Source organism: Macrosteles quadrilineatus, unplaced genomic scaffold, assembly GCF_028750875.1.
Source record: "Macrosteles quadrilineatus isolate MER2022 unplaced genomic scaffold, UCM_ALF_1.0 Scaffold_7__1_contigs__length_78375512, whole genome shotgun sequence".
Lineage (NCBI taxonomy): Eukaryota > Metazoa > Arthropoda > Insecta > Hemiptera > Cicadellidae > Macrosteles > Macrosteles quadrilineatus.
The window spans coordinates 28,462,579-28,480,543 of record NW_026542600.1 but is presented as its reverse complement, the minus strand read 5'-3'; the positions used below and the strand labels follow the sequence as shown (position 1 = coordinate 28,480,543).

Below are 17,965 nucleotides of genomic sequence, written 5' to 3'. Positions count from 1 at the left end.
TGGGGACGTCCTGCAAGGAGTCAGAAGGAAATCTTAAATAGAACCATAGGTTGACATGCACATCAAATTAAAGGTCTTTACTAGCAGAATATAATGCCGCAAATTTTAACTCAAACGGACAACCGAGTCAAGAATGACAGTGGTTCAAAGATTTCTTGAATCTGTCATTTTGAATCTTTGAACGACTGCCATTTTTTACTCAAGCGTTTTTTAATCTTAAATTTGCGGCATTGTAATCTACTAGTAAAGACCTTTAATTTGATGTGCATATCGACCTATGCTTACGTTAACAATTTTCTTCCGATTCCTAGGGCTGTGCCCCCCGAGGAGTAAGCGTATAATAGCAATGCAAATCAAATGAATCCTTTGAACAACTGTCATTCTTGACTCGGTTGTCCGTTTGAGTTCAAATTTGCGGCATTATATTTTGCTATTAAAGACCTTTAATTTGATGTACATGTCAACCTATGCTTCTATTTAAGATTTCCTTCTGACTCCTAGCGGGACGTCCCCATGATGTGACAGAAGATTTATATTTCCTTAAAAAAGTACATTTTTAGGTGTGTTGTTGATGTACCAAATCTTATTGATTTGTCTGTGGTTGTTTAGAAAATATTAAACCGGTCCGGGACTTTTGGGACAGTCTGTATGTTAATAATTAATTACAAATAAAAAAGAAATGTATTATAACCGGTAAGATTGAAATTGTGTATAATTTAAACGATTTTCGAATGAACTCTAAGACAAAAATGGCAATATGCGTGCAAATAAAGTACAGCATAACTTTAAAAATATTTATTAAAAACCTAAATTAAGCAATTTTAACAGCTGGTCATTAGTACTACATCAATATACATTATACCTTAGGCAATAAACATATTGTGTACCTATTGTTTATAGGAAACCTAAAGATACTAAAACCAATAATTATTTAATGAATTATAGTTGTTGAAACTATTTTATTACACTACTGTTATGTGTTTTAACAGTTATCAATGATAACATACAATAATGATAATGATAATTATTATGAGACCAAAATCTTTGCCATTTTTGTATGCCTTGAACATTTATGCACTACTATATGTATATTTTTTTAAGATCAGTATGATTTCCTTATGACGGCAAAGAGCCTGACAATTTATCGAGTGACTAAATTGAAATCTCCCCTATTTCCGTAGAAAATCTATTCGTAGAAAGTCTATTTCCGCAGGGTTCTAGTGTTATAAAACCAGTTTATAAGTTAGATAATTTCTAAGAAAATTAATTGTCACTTTATTGGTATATTCGCATAGTTTTTTTGCATTATTTTTAAATTTTAAATTTTCTCAACCTACATTTGATTAAACACATTAGAAAATCTTGAGAGAGTGTCAAAAGGAATTCATTGCTAAGAGTGTTCCATTGACTTCAATACCGTAAGAGAAGTTTTCTTAGAATTCGTTTGGTAACAATTTCATTTATAACTTAACTCTGCAAAATACATAGAACTATGAAAAAAAGAACTTCAGAATATAATGTTTTACATTTTGGTTAAAAGTTATTTTAATAACAGTTAACCACTGGACCTTTTTGTGTGTTAATAAGCTACTGAAAAGCTCAATATGTAAGTCACACTCTTGAAAGAAGGTTTTAGTTTTAAAGTGTGAAATTTATCAAGTCTGAAAACTTTTAATTTTCTTTACACTCTTAGTTTTGGTATGACATAAATAGGAATAGGTGGCAATGTGCCTTAAAGATAGTTAAACAGTAAACACATACAAAACAACCAACACAAATATACACATTTAGTAATTTACAAAGCCGATACCAGAATAAAATAGAACTTTTATAGTAACACAAATCAACATCTACATCAATTTCGTACACATACAACAAACATACACAACGAATAAACACCTTTGAAAACAAACCAGACGATTGTTGAATTTATATTTGAGAAACCCCTTAACTATAAATTTTAAGTTTTACGCCTTGCATTTTTCTACAACTAAGATTCGTGATTAATTGGTCCATTTAATTTTACTCCAAAATTATAGTTTACCCTTAAATATTTTGAGAATACCTTTTCGAACTAAAATATTTAAATCTTACATTATACTGTAAAATATCTATCCAAACAAAACCCTACATCCTAATGCTGAGAAGTTAAGCGTGTTTCTTTTTTTAAGTTTACTGTTGGCTTAGATTGACTTATTAGGCCTATACGAAACCTAATCAGAATGGACCATAGACATACTTTTAAATATGCTAATACAATCTATTTTTACCTTTACAATGTCATATTTAGCCCTGCCATATTAAAATAATGTTTTAATATGATTGGTTGACGGTTGTACATGTCATTGGCACATTTATTAGACATATGTTAGTAAACAAAAATATAGCTTGTACATAAAAAAACAGGGCTTTATTTACTTAGTAAATAATAGAACCTATTTTTTATGTATATTAGAAACATTTGCTACCAAACTAACCGTAACAATTTGTAAGATGGGGATAAAGAATCGTTCAATTTATGTGATAAACTACCAGTCTTGTAATGAAATTACATTGCATATTTATCATTTAAATGTTATCAGGTTGTTATATAATATAATTCTATTTATTCAAACTTTCGCATTTTTGAATTATTTGTATTTAAACCATTAAGCTCCTTTTATTGTTAGGCTGTATAACATAAGATAAGAGCTTCAGAGAGCTAACATTTTCTTACTGTATTAACTCTCCTAATATACAGGCTGTTATTATAACAATCATCTTAAATCCATCAAATATTGACAAACGGAATACATTAAACATTTATATTGATATATAATACTTTCATAATAATCTATTTATTGATATCTAAACAATGTTCACATATTTTGGTTAAACTTGAATAAAAAATAGTGTCTTTCTTCAGAGTTTAAAGTAAGAAAATTACCTTTACAGTACAATTTGGTTTGATGTGTTTTACATCATTTTACCACTTCTTATATTACTACTTATAATTTACAGAGTGAAATCATTTTTGTTTACAAATAAAAAAAAAGTTAAACGAGGTCAGTAATGATTGAAAGACTCAATCACTTCAAGAAAAAACGAGTCGAAGACGAATTTACGTATACTATATTATTTTAAACCTCATTTATGATTATAAGAAGCGTTAAAATGCTCTGTAATATATTTATACTACGTGGGCATGTACTCCATTGGTAGCAAGTAAATGTCTTTCTCGACTATTGTTGTTATTCCATTAAAATAATATTATGTTGGTTTGAAATCCGGAACACTAGACTCGCCAATTTCTATGAGTACAGGTTTTTTATTGCAAAATAATACGACATTACTATTTTGCTTAACCTCTTCACTGTTACAAAGTTCATAGATTAAGATTTTTAGGATTAAAATTATTTTTTTATAAAATATCGGATAGTATTACTTCTTTTTTTACACAAAACGTACCACTTTTCTAATACGATGTATATGTGTCGAATTTTTCACGCTTTCGTTGATAAGTTCCAGTTAAAATACAGTAGACCTACTTTACACGAATGTGGTAATATAACAAATTAACATTTCCATAAACAAATATATGAATCAACGGCAACAAGAATCAACGTCTGAATAATCATTATTTGTTAACAGAGCATAAGTTTTATAAAAATACATAACTTTAGCTTAAAATATTTTATGTACATATAGACCTGAAATATGCTTATAACAGATTTACGGGTTATTGTTATCATCATTTTAGAAGTATGTACAATGTACAATGCCCTTTCCAATATACTCAGTTATTAAGAAATGTCTAATTAAGTTTAACAAAGTCTAAGATGTATGATAAATTGTGTTTTGTATATAACATTTTTTAATTGTGTTTATAAACTTGTTCAGGGATATTTAAAACAATCATAATAGATATAGGTAAACCAAAGGTGTTAATAGTCGATTAAATACAAATACTCTTAGTTTTACACAGGCCATTATAGTAGTTAACGCAATGATCACGTAAATATAGTCCTTTCGACTCAAGTATAAATTTGTAATGGCACGAGCTTTGGTGAGTGCCTAAAAATTTTTACGATTGAAATAAAAGCTGATTATGCCAGTTTCTTACACTACTTTACCTACGATGGTATTTCACGAGAACCATCTGAAATTTTTAAAACGTTTCATAAAACTGTTCTGCAACGGTTGGTTAGCAAACCGCGTACTTCTTGGGTAAGGAAAGAACGTGTGAGTTTCAGGTGGAAGTCGGCAGATCAACAATTGAATTGGTCTTTACCAGCTGATAAGTTGGCATTCAAAACATTAGAATTTTACTATTTTACAGGGAATCTTTTCTATTCTGAAAATGGAATTGAAAGGCTATTTTAATTAATAGTCGTAGGTAAAGATGTTTTCAATACACGTCACTTATTGTGTATGGCAAAACTTAAGAAATGATTTGATTATAATATCCTTATATATTTAAGATATATATTTAGTACCCAAGGAGATTTCAGCCCAAAACGATACACCTGCTGTGTGCTGATAAAAGGACTATCGGTTCATTATGTTTTATTAACTGATAAGTTCTTTACACATTTTATTTGATTATGTACCCACTTAAATACCCCTTCATTGTGTTTCGTGTATGTTGTAGATGGAAACGTGGTTAGATCAAGATTTGTAAATATCACATCTTTAGCGAATTTACCACACAGGGAATAAGCTACCACATAATATTTTGCTCCAAAAATAACAAGGGTCCTTAAGAATACAAAGACTTTAATATTATGGTATAATTACATCGACGAGGTAATTCATGCCATAATATTATAGTCATTTATAGTAATCCAGGGGCCATCAACATGAAATATAATATAAATACTCTTTGTATGATTAAATATATTTTATGAAAAACTAAATACTGTACGTAACTACGAGTCACATAAAGCACGCTCAAAGTGTGGCATATATCTGGCGAAAGTTGTGGTTTTACATATAATGTCATTCTTAGCCATATTATTAATTTTAACATGGCCATTTACGACAGCTCTGGTGATTGATTTTTGTACATAAAGGAAACATTAATTTTACCACGTTAAAATCTAAACTGGAATTTTAATTTAATTCTTAGCAATATACATATGTGATTCATAATTACAGTAGCATAATAGTGAGTGATACATATTATTCCCCTGTGTGATATTTAACTAATACAACTACAATTTAATTACATTTTGTTAAATTATCTAAATTTGATACAAAAAATATACCGAGTAATTTATTAGAAAAGAGTTAAGATTTATATTTTACAGTATAATACATTTAATTTAATCACAACACAACGTGAAGATTATTTACAATATTTACATGTCGAACCAAACATAAAAGATCCATCATCACTTTATATTCCAGGTTTAGATGCTGAGAAACTTATAAAAACCATAGCGAGTTTATGTTGAACCGTTTGGAGTCATTTGATGATTGTTACAGTGAGAGTACTAGAACAAAATATTTTGACTTATTCAAAGACAAACTTAAAATTGATTTGTTTACATTAATTTTACCATTTCAAGAAATGTGTTTGGTTTAGTTATGTAAACATTTTCACTTTGAATCCACTGATAATTCAATACGAAGAGTTGTGGGGTGGCTTGAAGGTGGGTTCCTACGGTCCTAACCCCACGTAAGAGGTCCTCATTTGAGATAGTAGGACCAATATAAGACATTGAAGATAGCAAATGTGAGAGGAAATAGTAGCCTTGAGTATTCGTCTATTCTCCGGGCCATTACAGTATTGGTGAGATTTCCCGGTGTGCACTTCTTGGCCTGTAAAAATAAATTATTTTTATGCTGGAAACTTAACGCAAGAGGGTTGAGGAAGGTTTTTTATATTAAAAGTTTTTTTTATATATAGAACCATGAAACACAAACTATAACCTACCATTGTCTGAACGCCTAGTGACATTAGCCCACTAAAAAGTCAAAGCAATATATAATTTATATACATTTATACTACATACACATACATTTATACATTTAGATATATATAGATTGTTTGGAAAGTATACATTGTAAAACGTGCTTTCATACCGTTTGTAAAGCGTATAATGTTTTCATCCAAAAGAAAAATTATTTATTTTGTGGTATCGATTTTCTTGAACTACATGAACAATATTTGCTTACATTTCACAGGATTAACGGTGAAATGTCTCATATAAATAACCACATATGACTTGCTACACTCACTAATGCTTTTTTCAATTATTGTTGTTCTTAGTGGCTTTTTTACAAACTCTGGTGGCAAAAGTAAAAATATTTGATAATTAAATTTTCTTTAATTTTAAACACAGTTTAAATCAATCAGGTATAATTATACAAAGCCAAATAAATCTGAACTAACCAACTATAGCCCATATTACCATTTCCAATCCATTCATATTATATATTCTCTTACAAAACAGTCATGTATTGAATGCAGCAGTGTATTGGATGCTTAAAAAGCTGTTTGTTCTGAAATTTTATGTTAACTAGTTAATTATTTTTTATTACTTATTAATGGATGAAAAAGTAATTCGGAACAGTATGTTCCAAAATACATGTAATAAATATATTGTTTGCAATATCTCGTTAAACTCATTTCTTGGTTTTTGAAAAGGTTTGAACCATAAAATTTATTTATTGGAATCATGTTTCTTATGACATGATTGGTATGCTTTTAAATTTAGATCAAATGCTGTATTTTGACCGACGTACAAGCAAATTAAATTCACATATTGTTTTCCTTATCTATAAACGTAGGGTTTAATAGTATTTCATCAAATAACTAACCAGAGATGGTGGCATTGAGTCCAGGGGGTTTGGAGCAGCATCCCCATTGATGGTGTTGAGAGGGGCGGTCACTATGGCTCGTCGGGTCATCTCAGGAGTCACCTTCCGCCACATATAGTTGACGAACGTGAATTCCAAGAGAGCGCAGAATACAAACGCTAAAAATACATGAAATCGTGGTTAATGGCTTTAAACACAATTTTACATATTTTAAACAGATATAATTGAAGAAGAACAATTTCTTTTCGGAACAGGCGCTAGATGCACTTGAGTTCTCGTGACGTTAGTATTGATTCATTAATCATCGTATCTCTTTTTGCAGGATCTCCGATTCAGAGACAATTAGTTCTCATCTTCTTTATTTGACCATTCTCAAACCCTACAGCAAACGAATCCCAAAAATGACGGGGATGCTATTGTTTATAGTAACTCCAAGAATAATGTATTTACGATTCCCTTGCTACTTATTCGTATATTTTACTGTGATTGTAATCAGTTAAATTTACTCAAAGGTATATCCTGCAATAATTTATTAATTTATATGTGACTTCAATAAAAAATGGCAATACAGAATATAGTCAAATAAAGCGGTTTAACTAGTATAGTTGTTTGAACCATTTTTCAATGCAAACATTCGAATCATTAATTTAGTTTTCATATTCATATAACTTTTGTATCTTTCAAAAATATAAATAATACATACGAAAAATACGTGGCAATGTTTTTTGACTTTCTTACCCGACAAAAATCTTAAATTATTTTCGATAGCATGGCGAGAATATAAGAGAAGTATTTGAATCAGTGAGCATTTAAATGTTCAAAAAGCCCTTCTAATTAGATTCAGCATAGCTACAAGTCATATGAGGATTTTAAGGGCTCCGCTAATGTATGTTTGTATGAACTTACCAGTGCATGTTCCCATCCAAACGTCGATAGCTTTGACGTAGCTTACTTGGGGTAATCCACTCTGAATGCCTGAAACATTTAAGGACTGAATTATTTAAAAATGAAATTAATTTTGTTGAATTGACCAAGAGCATCCATTGTAAGTGCCGTGTTTAATATGGTCACGAATGTCTAGCATTATTTTTTTTTACACTATATATATAAGAAGTTCGAAACCGAGGCTTAAAGGTTAGGATTGTCATTATCAATAATTTAAAATAGATACATGAACTATACCTTAACATAAAAAATTGTCATTCACGCGAATTGTTTAGTCAATTAATGGTTAAATTAGGTATTTACAGATATCCAAAATAATTCGAATAAAATAAAGGGATGGGTATTTTACATGATAATAGACAGTTATGGTTTCTTAGTTATGTAAATTCGATAAAAACAGCATATCATGGAGTTAATGAAGGAAAATGTTAAGCTATTGTAGATTTGGAATGTTTCATTCTTTTTTTTCATACAGTATTAGTAATCATTCAAATTTTATATCTCAGAACCGGAAAAAAAATTTCAACACTCAAGACTGTTGAATTATACTTAATTAACAAATACCTCTTTAAAATATTTCGGACTAATTGATTTATACAAAATGAAAACTAGTTGATTGGGGTTGGGAAGTAGTATATCCAGGCCTTTATAGGCAAGTTGAATTAACCTGCCAAGATAATTCTAGTAACTACCCAACTGGGTAGCAGAAGGTGACAAACTCCATAAATTAGAAAAGGCTGGCCAAAGTTCGAAGATGAAATAAATACGCACTCTACGCCGGCATAGGTGTAACGTGCCGTTTTTCCCACTCGGAATATATACGCTATTCCGTAGTAAAGCGGAAAGGACGTCACCAACTCTCGCCATCGGATCGCTCAAGTCGGCGTGCTGGGAAGTTTCCAGGGTTCAGATAAAAATTATTGATTTAATTAACTCAAAAACCTAGCACAGGTACAGATTTGTATAGACGCAAAAATGTAGTGTGAATCAGGTGTGAACTCAGTACCGGTAACCAACGACGCTACTATACCATCATCATCGTTCACACCTGGGAACAGCTAATTAAATTAAATTTAAAAATAATGAAAAACCGTTCAACGAAATTTTGAAACAAATTGAGGTTGCAGTTTCGTCAACCTCAACACTTAGAATATTACTTAGCTGAATATACTTAGCGTGCTCCACCCGACCTCGTGTTTGCACGACCTGCAGAGACGGGTTCAACTTTGCCCGCTTAGCCGCAGCAGTTCAACACCTAATGAATATTCCGGCAAAATATTCGGCCAACCCCGTCGCCCTCAATCTATATTGTAAACACAATATTAAATGAAATATTTATCACTAAAAATCTTTAGGCTATCGCCACCCACGGGTGCCCTAGCATACGCTAAAGCCGACTTATACAGGTTCGAACACCCGACAAAGACCCTACCGTGTGTTTTATGTCCAAAAGAATAAAATGAGGGTTAATTGTTAAGTAATAACTCTGAACAATAGTAAACACTATTAAAACAAACGGCGAATTACCTGTATACTCCAGGGATCTCCACTGCCTAAAGCACTTCGCACGGCGTAATATCACGCTAATGGCAAAATCACTAATCACGAAGTCACGTCTTAACTCTGTCAAGCGCAGGATTAGAATTTCTCTTGCATCCCTAGCCCACAAGGGATCTCCTCTCTTTCCCCCTCCCTAATCCTTTAGGGATGGGGAATCAGCTGATTCAATTCCCAGCTGATCGGTGACGTCACGAGTTCAGGTAACAGGTTATGTTGTTAATGTTGTTATTCACCTGCGCCGACTGTGAAATTATACGGCAGGACTTTAAGATCATCGCTGATTTAAACAAAGCGTATAATTTCCACCCGTGATGTGTAACTTAGTGTCCGACAAAGTGTATGCATGTTATGTACGTGATATTGTATTTGTGATCGCGGTTCACCACCCTAGCCTAAACAACAACTCTGACCGTACTTCCCAAAGGTGTATATTAGGTATGGGGGTTACACGGAAACGGTTTATCACTCGTTTTGTACACAACAATGCTATACTGTGACTTTTGAATCTCAACAATAGTGTCTTAAGTGATTTGGCCAAAAGTGAGGTTATCCCTACTTCAACCCTAGGCTAGGCCTAAAACAGCCTATTTACCTTACCATGATAGGTTTACCACTGCCACCAACCAGGTAAGGTATAGGCCTACCGATAATTAAATAATAAATGTAAAACCTTTACCCCTCTATAATTTTGACCCATTATATCCCCCTCCTACTTCGGGGAGCAAAAAAAAAAAAACCAACAAAAAAAAAGATTCCATGCCTAGAGTTTGAAAAATAAACATCTCCAAGGAATTTAAGACCTCTTATTTCAAACAAAACAAAGGAAAGACACCTTTTACAGAAAAAAACCAAACACAAGAGTGTTATTCAGAAATAAAAACAAAATAGCTAGCGAGCATTAAAAATAAACAAAATAAATACTTCTAATTATCTAATGCCGTTGAAGTTACTCCCACCCCAACGACCGTCTTAACATCGCAGGACGCACACTTACGCGGCTACCATCCGACAGATAGATACGCCACTTCCTATTTCGTAGCTGACGGTGTGTGTTGGCTGGTGCCTCCTCTTCTAATCTCCTGATTATTTCGTCAGGGATCCAGGGCTGGGGTCCTGACCTCCCAGGCTGGTACGCCGTCACCGACCGCCTTTCCCTGCCTTGTCCTGGCACCGTGACAATGATTCGAGCGGGGTTTTGCACCCTCATCTCAGGTCTCCACACCAGCGGCCTCTCTACTCTCCCACGGGCTTTCATCTGGGGAGGAGGTCTACCTCGGGTTTCACCCCGATCCAAACGCCGTCTTGCGTCTTGGGGTTGACCTGGGGTGCCTTTCCGTCGGCGTAAGTCCCTCCTGAGGTGCTCTGGATGGCGTTGGGCAGGACCACTCCTCTGCCGACTTGGAGCCTCAGCTAGTCTCCGTTGTGTGTGCGGTCGCCTTTCCCACCGCCGGTTCTGTCGGTCCTTTCGACTCCCACCAGGCTGACGTGATGTCACTCTTGCACGATCAGGGGCACCGCGTCTCGTGGCCAACCGGTTTACTCTTTGATCACCGTACAGCCACGGTCTAGGCAGAGGTTGATCTCCGGGGTTGGGTTGCCTTACGGCTCGGAGGAATATTTACTTCGAGTGCACTCATCTCGGCCTCCGATGCCTCAATCTGTAGGCAAGGCGATTCGCCTCGCAGACTCAAAGCTGCCTCCACAAATAGTCGGGGCTCAGAGGTAGTCTTTCCGCCTGCAGGAGACACACAGGATGTGGGCAGCTCCTCCACAATCTCCCCCTCTTCCATCGGCTCTGTCGCTGGTCCGCCGGCCGTGTCCCTCAAGGAGATTTCAGCGAGATCCCCTATCGTTCGATCCAATTCACCTAACAAGGGGTCACCCGGTGAGCACAGATCCACCACTTCAACATCGAGGACCTCTTGGTCTTGAGCCTTCTCCTCCTCATCAAACTGCTCCCGGTCAAATCTTCCACGCTCCAACACCCCTTTGATGGTCAGGCGGGCCCGAGCCGGGTCGATGGTCACCCCCAGGAGTCGGGAGTTCCTGGCCAACTTATCCCCGTAGGTGCAGACAAACACCCCACAGGACACAGCGTCCTTTTGACGTGGACACCGGAGGGGGGTTTCTAGGATCCTCCACCCCTCCTGGTGCAACGGATCCTCCTCTTCTTTGGCCTTTTCCTTCAAAAATCCCTCGATGACCTCCATCTCCATTCTCCGAAGAAATCCCATTGGGTCGTACGACTGAATCTCTTTCACCTCTGGCCGCACAACCACCAACGACCAGTGAGCGTGGGGTTTTACCTGGGGCAGATGCAGTGGGAAGAAAATCATCTCACGCTGGAAGATGTCAAGCCCCGCTGCCCTCCTTCGGGTCGCTTGATATCCCCCCCTCTTCCACGACCATAAAAACTCTGTGTCGAAACTCACGACTCTTGGCAACGTAGGGTAGAAGAGGTACCTACGCTCGATGAGCCGGAGGAATGAATTTACCACCCGTCCATTAACGATTTTTTCCCCAACGAGTGTTTCCAGGTCCCCCACTGAGCACCGTTTATTGGCCCGTAAACCTGCCATCCCGTCCCAGATAGTACAATTATTAACCACCAACACCTTTAACACCCACTACAGTCTAAGGCACTAGTTACGACTATGTAAGCGGGTTCGGCAAGCAGAAGCAGCTACTGTACAAAATATCAGGTGAGCAAGCGAGTAAGCCGGGACTCCACCTGCAACTAAGCGCTGCATAAAACATCGGGTCTCAAAACATACTTCCCGAACCACCACCAGGGTTAGAACACATTCAACGCGCTTCCGACACCAATCTAAGCCACCCTTTCCACAAAAGGTTTCAGGTCCTTTACGTGAACCACATGAGGGGTTTTAGAGCTAACGTCTTCCACCTCGTAGACATTCACCCCCCGTTTACCGGTAATCACGCACGGGCCGTGAAACTTCGGAGCCAGTTTGCCTACCACGGCATCCGCTGCAGACGATAGTACGTGCGCTCTTCGCAAAACCCGGTCACCGATCTCGTATGTCGCCTCATGCCGCCTCAGGTTATAATATTTGGCCTGGCGTTGGTACGCAGCTTTGAGGTTATGGTGGGTTTGGCTATAGAGTTCCCGGAAGGTTTTGCAATGACCTTCATAGACCTCACCCACCGACGGTTCAGCCTCCTCCCGGAACTCTCAAAGGACGTCCCATAAATCGTTTTTGGGGGTTTTAACTCCCTCATAAAACAGAGCATCCCCGGGGAGAATCCGATAGAGTCATGTCTAGCGGTGTTCACCGCAAACTGAAACTCTTCCAACAGCCGGTCCCACCCCTTGTGATTGTCATTCACAAATTGGGCAATCATGGTTTTCACAACCCGATTCGGACGCTCGACCGGATTTGACTGAGGGCTATACGGGGCCGTGGTTTGCAATTGCACGTCCCATTCAGCGGCCAGGCTGCGGACTATTCGAGAGACAAACTGAGTCCCATTGTCGCAGATCATCACCTCTGGAGCCCCATAACGCATCAACACCGTCTTCAATTTCTGGGTCACGTTCTGTGCGGTTGCAGCTCCTTTTGGAGCAAGCTCCAGCCACTTACTGAATGTGTCTTGTATCACCACCAGAAACCGATGGTTATACCGTGTCATCGGCAAAGGTCCAATGAGATCCACAGAAATTGTCGACCAGGGACCCTTTGGGCGCCTGAAATACATTTTACCGGCGGGTTTTGTTTGCGCCACCTTGAAGGTTTGGCATTGAGGACAACTCCGTACATAGATTTTGACATCTCCCCTCCAACCCGGCCAGTAATACCGAACGGCCACCCGGGCCATTGACTTCTTTACACCCAGATGCCCTTCCGTCGGTAAATCGTGGTTCTCTTCTAATACAGCTCGTATTTGGTCAGGAGGAATACACATCTTCCAGACTGGGTTTTCTGCATTGCCAAAGGAGCGGTATAACTGTCCAGCCCTAACACAGTAATTCTTAATTCTACCGGGCCGGTTAGTCACCAACGTGAACATACGTTCGTACCATCGATCTTTAATAAGTTCCTCTTCCGGTTTGTTATCACCAGGAACGAGTGTAGACGCGCCAGTCTCATCACCTGACGGCATAGAGTCCACTGATGGTTTGTTGCCCTCAACAGCCTCACTACCTTCCACGGCAGCCACCCCCGTTGGGTTAAGACACGCTTCGTCACCCAAATAACTTGGCCCAAGGCCCACTGGATACCTGGATAAGGCGTCGGCTACCCTGTTCAACGTGCCTTTGCGGTACTTAATTTCAAAATCATGCTGCTGGAGCTCCATGACCCACCGAGCTAATCTACCGCTCGGTTCACGTAGTTTCATGAGCCAGCTGAGAGCAACATGATCTGTAATCGCCACAAAGTGGTAACCTTCCAAGTAGGGTTTAAACTTCCTGACTGCCCAGACCAAGGCAAGACACTCCTTCTCGGTGGTAGAGTACTTGGATTCCTGGTCAGTCAGCAGACGACTCGCATATGCGATCACCACCTCCTTGCCCTCAACTTCCTGGGTTAAGGTGGCACCCAGCCCCACATTCGAGGCGTCAACCTGCACCGTGAAGGTTTTACTGAAGTCGGGGCAGGCCAATACGGGAGAAGAGCACAAAAGCTCCTTCAACTTTTGAAACGCAGACTCTTGTGCATCGCCCCATTGCCACTTTGCGCTTTTCTTAAGTAAATGTTGTAGAGGCACCGACACCGTCACAAAGCCTTCAATAAAGCGCCGATACCAGGACGCCAGACCCAAGAAACTACGCAGCTTCTTGATATTGGTAGGTATCGGGAACTCACTAATCGACTGAACCTTCTCAGGATCAGTGGTTATTCCCTCAAAATTTACCACGTGTCCAATATACTTTAACTGGCGTTTGCAGAAGTGGCATTTTTCGGGGTTCAACATCAAGCCAGCAGCACAAAGTCGGTCAAATACTAGTTTCAGAAATTCGAGGTGCTCCGCAAAGGTCGTCGACACCACTACCAAGTCGTCAAGGTATGCAAAGACCTTAGGTTCAAGTTCAACACCTATAACCTTATCGAGTAACCTCTGAAACGTCGCACCGGCTGAGTGTAATCCAAAGGGCATAACGGTAAACTGGTACAGCCCTCGGCCGGGAACCGTAAACGCGGTTATCGCCCGGCTTTCAACTGCCAGAGGTACCTGCCAATACCCACTCTTAAGATTCAAGGTGCTGATGTACTTGGCTTGGCATAATTTTTCCAGGATTCCATTGATTCGGGTAAAGGATACACATCCTTAACTGACGAGTCATTTACCGATCGCATGTCAATCAATTAGTGTTCAATTATTGTTGGAAATTATTGTTGGAATGTCCTTCCAGAACTGGCAAAACCTTCTCCTCAGATCTTCCACCTTCCCTCGAGTGTCTAGTCCAAACCTCTCCATCTCACATGTGAGGTCCTCTTTACGCAATTCGTGGATCCACCCCACGCGAGGATCATCGAACGGAGACCTCAAGCCTTCAACCAAAATTGTCGGGTTTGTCCTTGGGATCGCCCCTAGAGTACCAGGGGGTATCACATCCCGCGTGACATTGGGAAAGTTCGCAGTACTACTGGTAGTCACCGTAAAGGTCCCAGCGCAAGTTGTCACTACTACCGGTACTGTGGTAACGGTTTGAGTAACCGACGACTCAACTTCAGTGGTATTTGGCATGACCGTAACACGGGCCTAATCAGATAAAGTCAAAAATAAAATAAAAAAAATAATAAAATAAAAAAAATTAAGTTCACCCACGTCTATGTTTAGGTTAAAAAGGTGAAAAGGCTGGCCAAAGTTCGAAGATGAAATAAATACGCACTCTACGCCGGCATAGGTGTAACGTGCCGTTTTTCCCGCTAGGAATATATACGCTATTCCGTAGTTAAAGCGGAAAAGACGTCACCAACTCTCGCCATCGGATCGCTCAAGTCGGCGTGCTGGGAAGTTTCCAGGATTCAGATAAAAATTATTGATTAAATTGACTCAAAAACCTAGCACAGGTACAGATTTGTATGGACGCAAAAATGTAGTGTGAATCAGGTGTGAACTCAGTACCGGTAACCAACAACGCTACTATACCATCGTCATCGTTCACACCTGGAAACAGCTAATTAAATTAAATTTAAAAATAATGAAAAACCGTTCAACGAAATTTTGAAACAAATTGAGGTTGCAGTTTCGTCAACCTCAACACTTAGAATATTACTTAGCTGAATATACTAAGCGTGCTCCACCCGACCTCGTGTTTGCACGACCTGCAGAGACGGGTTCAACTTTGCCCGCTTAGCCGCAGCAGTTCAACACCTAATGAATATTCAGCCAACCCTGTCACCCTCAATCTATATTGTAAATACAATATTAAACGAAATATTTATCACTAAAAATCTTTAGGCTATCGCCACCCACGGGTGCCCTAGCATACGCTAAAGCCGACTTATACAGGTTCGAACACCCGACAAAGACCCTACCGTGTGTTTTATGTCCAAAAGAATAAAATGAGGGTTAATTGCTAAGTAATAACTCTGAACAATAGTAAACACTATTAAAACAAACGGTGAGTTACCTGTATACTCCAGGGATCTCCACTACCTAAAGCACTTCGCACGGCGTAATATCACGCTAATGGCAAAATCACTAATCACGAAGTCACGTCTTAACTCTGTCAAGCGCAGGATTAGAATTTCTCTTGCATACCTAGCCCACAAGGGATCTCCTCTCTTTCCCCCTCCCTAATCCTTTAGGGATGGGGAATCAGCTGATTCAATTCCCAGCTGATCGGTGACGTCACGAGTTCAAACTTGGCGCTGTTACAACACAACGCCAAGACAGCCGACTAGTGGTAACAGGTTATGTTGTTAATGTTGTTATTCACCTGCGCCGACTGTGAAATTATACGGCAGGACTTTAAGATCATCGCTGATTTAAACAAAGCGTATAATTTCCACCCGTGATGTGTAACTTAGTGTCCGACAAAGTGTATGCATGTTATGTACGTGATATTGTATTTGTGATCGCGGTTCACCACCCTAGCCTAAACAACAACTCTGACCGTACTTCCCAAAGGTGTATATTAGGTATGGGAGTTACACGGAAACGGTTTATCACTCGTTTTGTACACAACAATGCTATACTGTGACTTTTGAATCTCAACAATAGTGTCTTTAGTGATTTGGCCAAAAGTGAGGTTATCCCTTCTTCAACCCTAGGATAGGCCTAAAACAGCCTATTTACCTTACCATGATAGGTTTACCACTGCCACCAACCAGGTAAGGTATAGGCCTACCGATAATTAAATAATAAATGTAAAACCTTTACCCCTCTATAATTTTGACCCATTACATAGGATGTAATAATTTCAAAAGGTGGGTGAGTATTATGTGCAGCAACCAAAGTAACGCCCTCTGACTCCTTTTCACTACTGGTCGGTGATCGGTCCTTGCGTTACACATTGAAATTGTTCAAGCCCAATTCAAAAGTGGAGATATTGAGGCTAACGTTAGTCTCAGCCAAATACGCTAGAAGACGTTAGAAACAAGGATGATGATATCATACGGTGATGTCCTAATTGACTCTTTCAATAATTGGAGCTTAGTGCGAAGGCCCTTCACGCTGTGAAAGTAAGGATTTACTCATCAAGCCCGACCAGGCGTTAATAGATTTTTTTGGCTTGTTAACAATATCAGGTACAGCATTCATATATTTAAAAGTGAGCTCCTTTTCCCCTTTCTTGACACGTTCTTTAAGTTCGGTATGAAGTGAAGCCATATGTTTGCGCTCGATTTTAGCGTGTCCCGGGAAATAAATCAGAATTTGTTATAGTCCGGCAGCCAAATGAGGATTTTGTCCCTAACCTGGTTTTGTTCTATTAAGTTTTTTTTATTGTTGATTTGAGTTATTTAGGGTATGTAGACCATAAAACCACCGGGTACTTTTTTGGTACCCTTGGGCAATAGTCACCATCTTGGAAAATGGCGGAAAACGTAATTTGCAGTGTAAGCTTTTACTTAAAACTATGTTATGAAAATGCCATGCTATCTACAGCAGTGCAAACACTTTTAAAATACTCACAGTGGAATTCCATGCAGGAAAATATCATATTTTAATTATATATTGTGGGTTTTAAGGCCAGTATTTATTTTTAAAATTAATAATTTGGATAAAAAATATGTACTATCCCTACTTTTTTCAACTTTGTGCTAAACTCTCTGGAAAAAAGGCCCTAAAACATGTTACAAAAGTTGTAGATATTGTAAATTCTGCATCCATTGCACCTATAGGGATCTTTGTTGGATCAAGGATAACGTCACAACAAAATGTTAAAAATAACTTTTATTATTTTTTTATGATAAAGAGGGGTACCTATCTATTAAATGGAAATAATTTATATAATAATTCTTCCTAAGAATATTCTGTAGTTCTTTTCTACTGTTTTTGGCATCAAAATGCTCGATAAACCAACGGCTTTCATTTAAGCATTATAATTCAAATCATAGGATGTTCAATAAGCTAGTTATGGAGTAATTTTAATTATAAAAAAGTCTCATCAAAGCCCTATATCTTAAGGTAATTATTATTTAATGTTTTTTGTTTTCATAATATGAAAACAGTCGGTACATGCGAT

General features: G+C 38.1%; 1 protein-coding gene across 1 annotated transcript in view; it reads right to left on the bottom strand.

The window, feature by feature from the left end:
• Nucleotides 1–5,267: 5,267 nt before the first annotated feature.
• The window catches only part of LOC128998154 (glycine receptor subunit alpha-2-like), a 194,505-nt gene continuing 181,807 nt past the window's right edge, over nucleotides 5,268–17,965 (bottom strand). The window contains exons 8-10 of the mRNA XM_054424163.1: nucleotides 7,711–7,779; nucleotides 6,805–6,962; nucleotides 5,268–5,802 (exon numbers count right to left, since the gene is read on the bottom strand). Coding sequence (XP_054280138.1) covers nucleotides 5,671–5,802; nucleotides 6,805–6,962; nucleotides 7,711–7,779 — 359 coding nt within the window. The 3' untranslated portion in view covers nucleotides 5,268–5,670. The remainder of the gene's footprint in view (nucleotides 5,803–6,804; nucleotides 6,963–7,710; nucleotides 7,780–17,965) is intronic.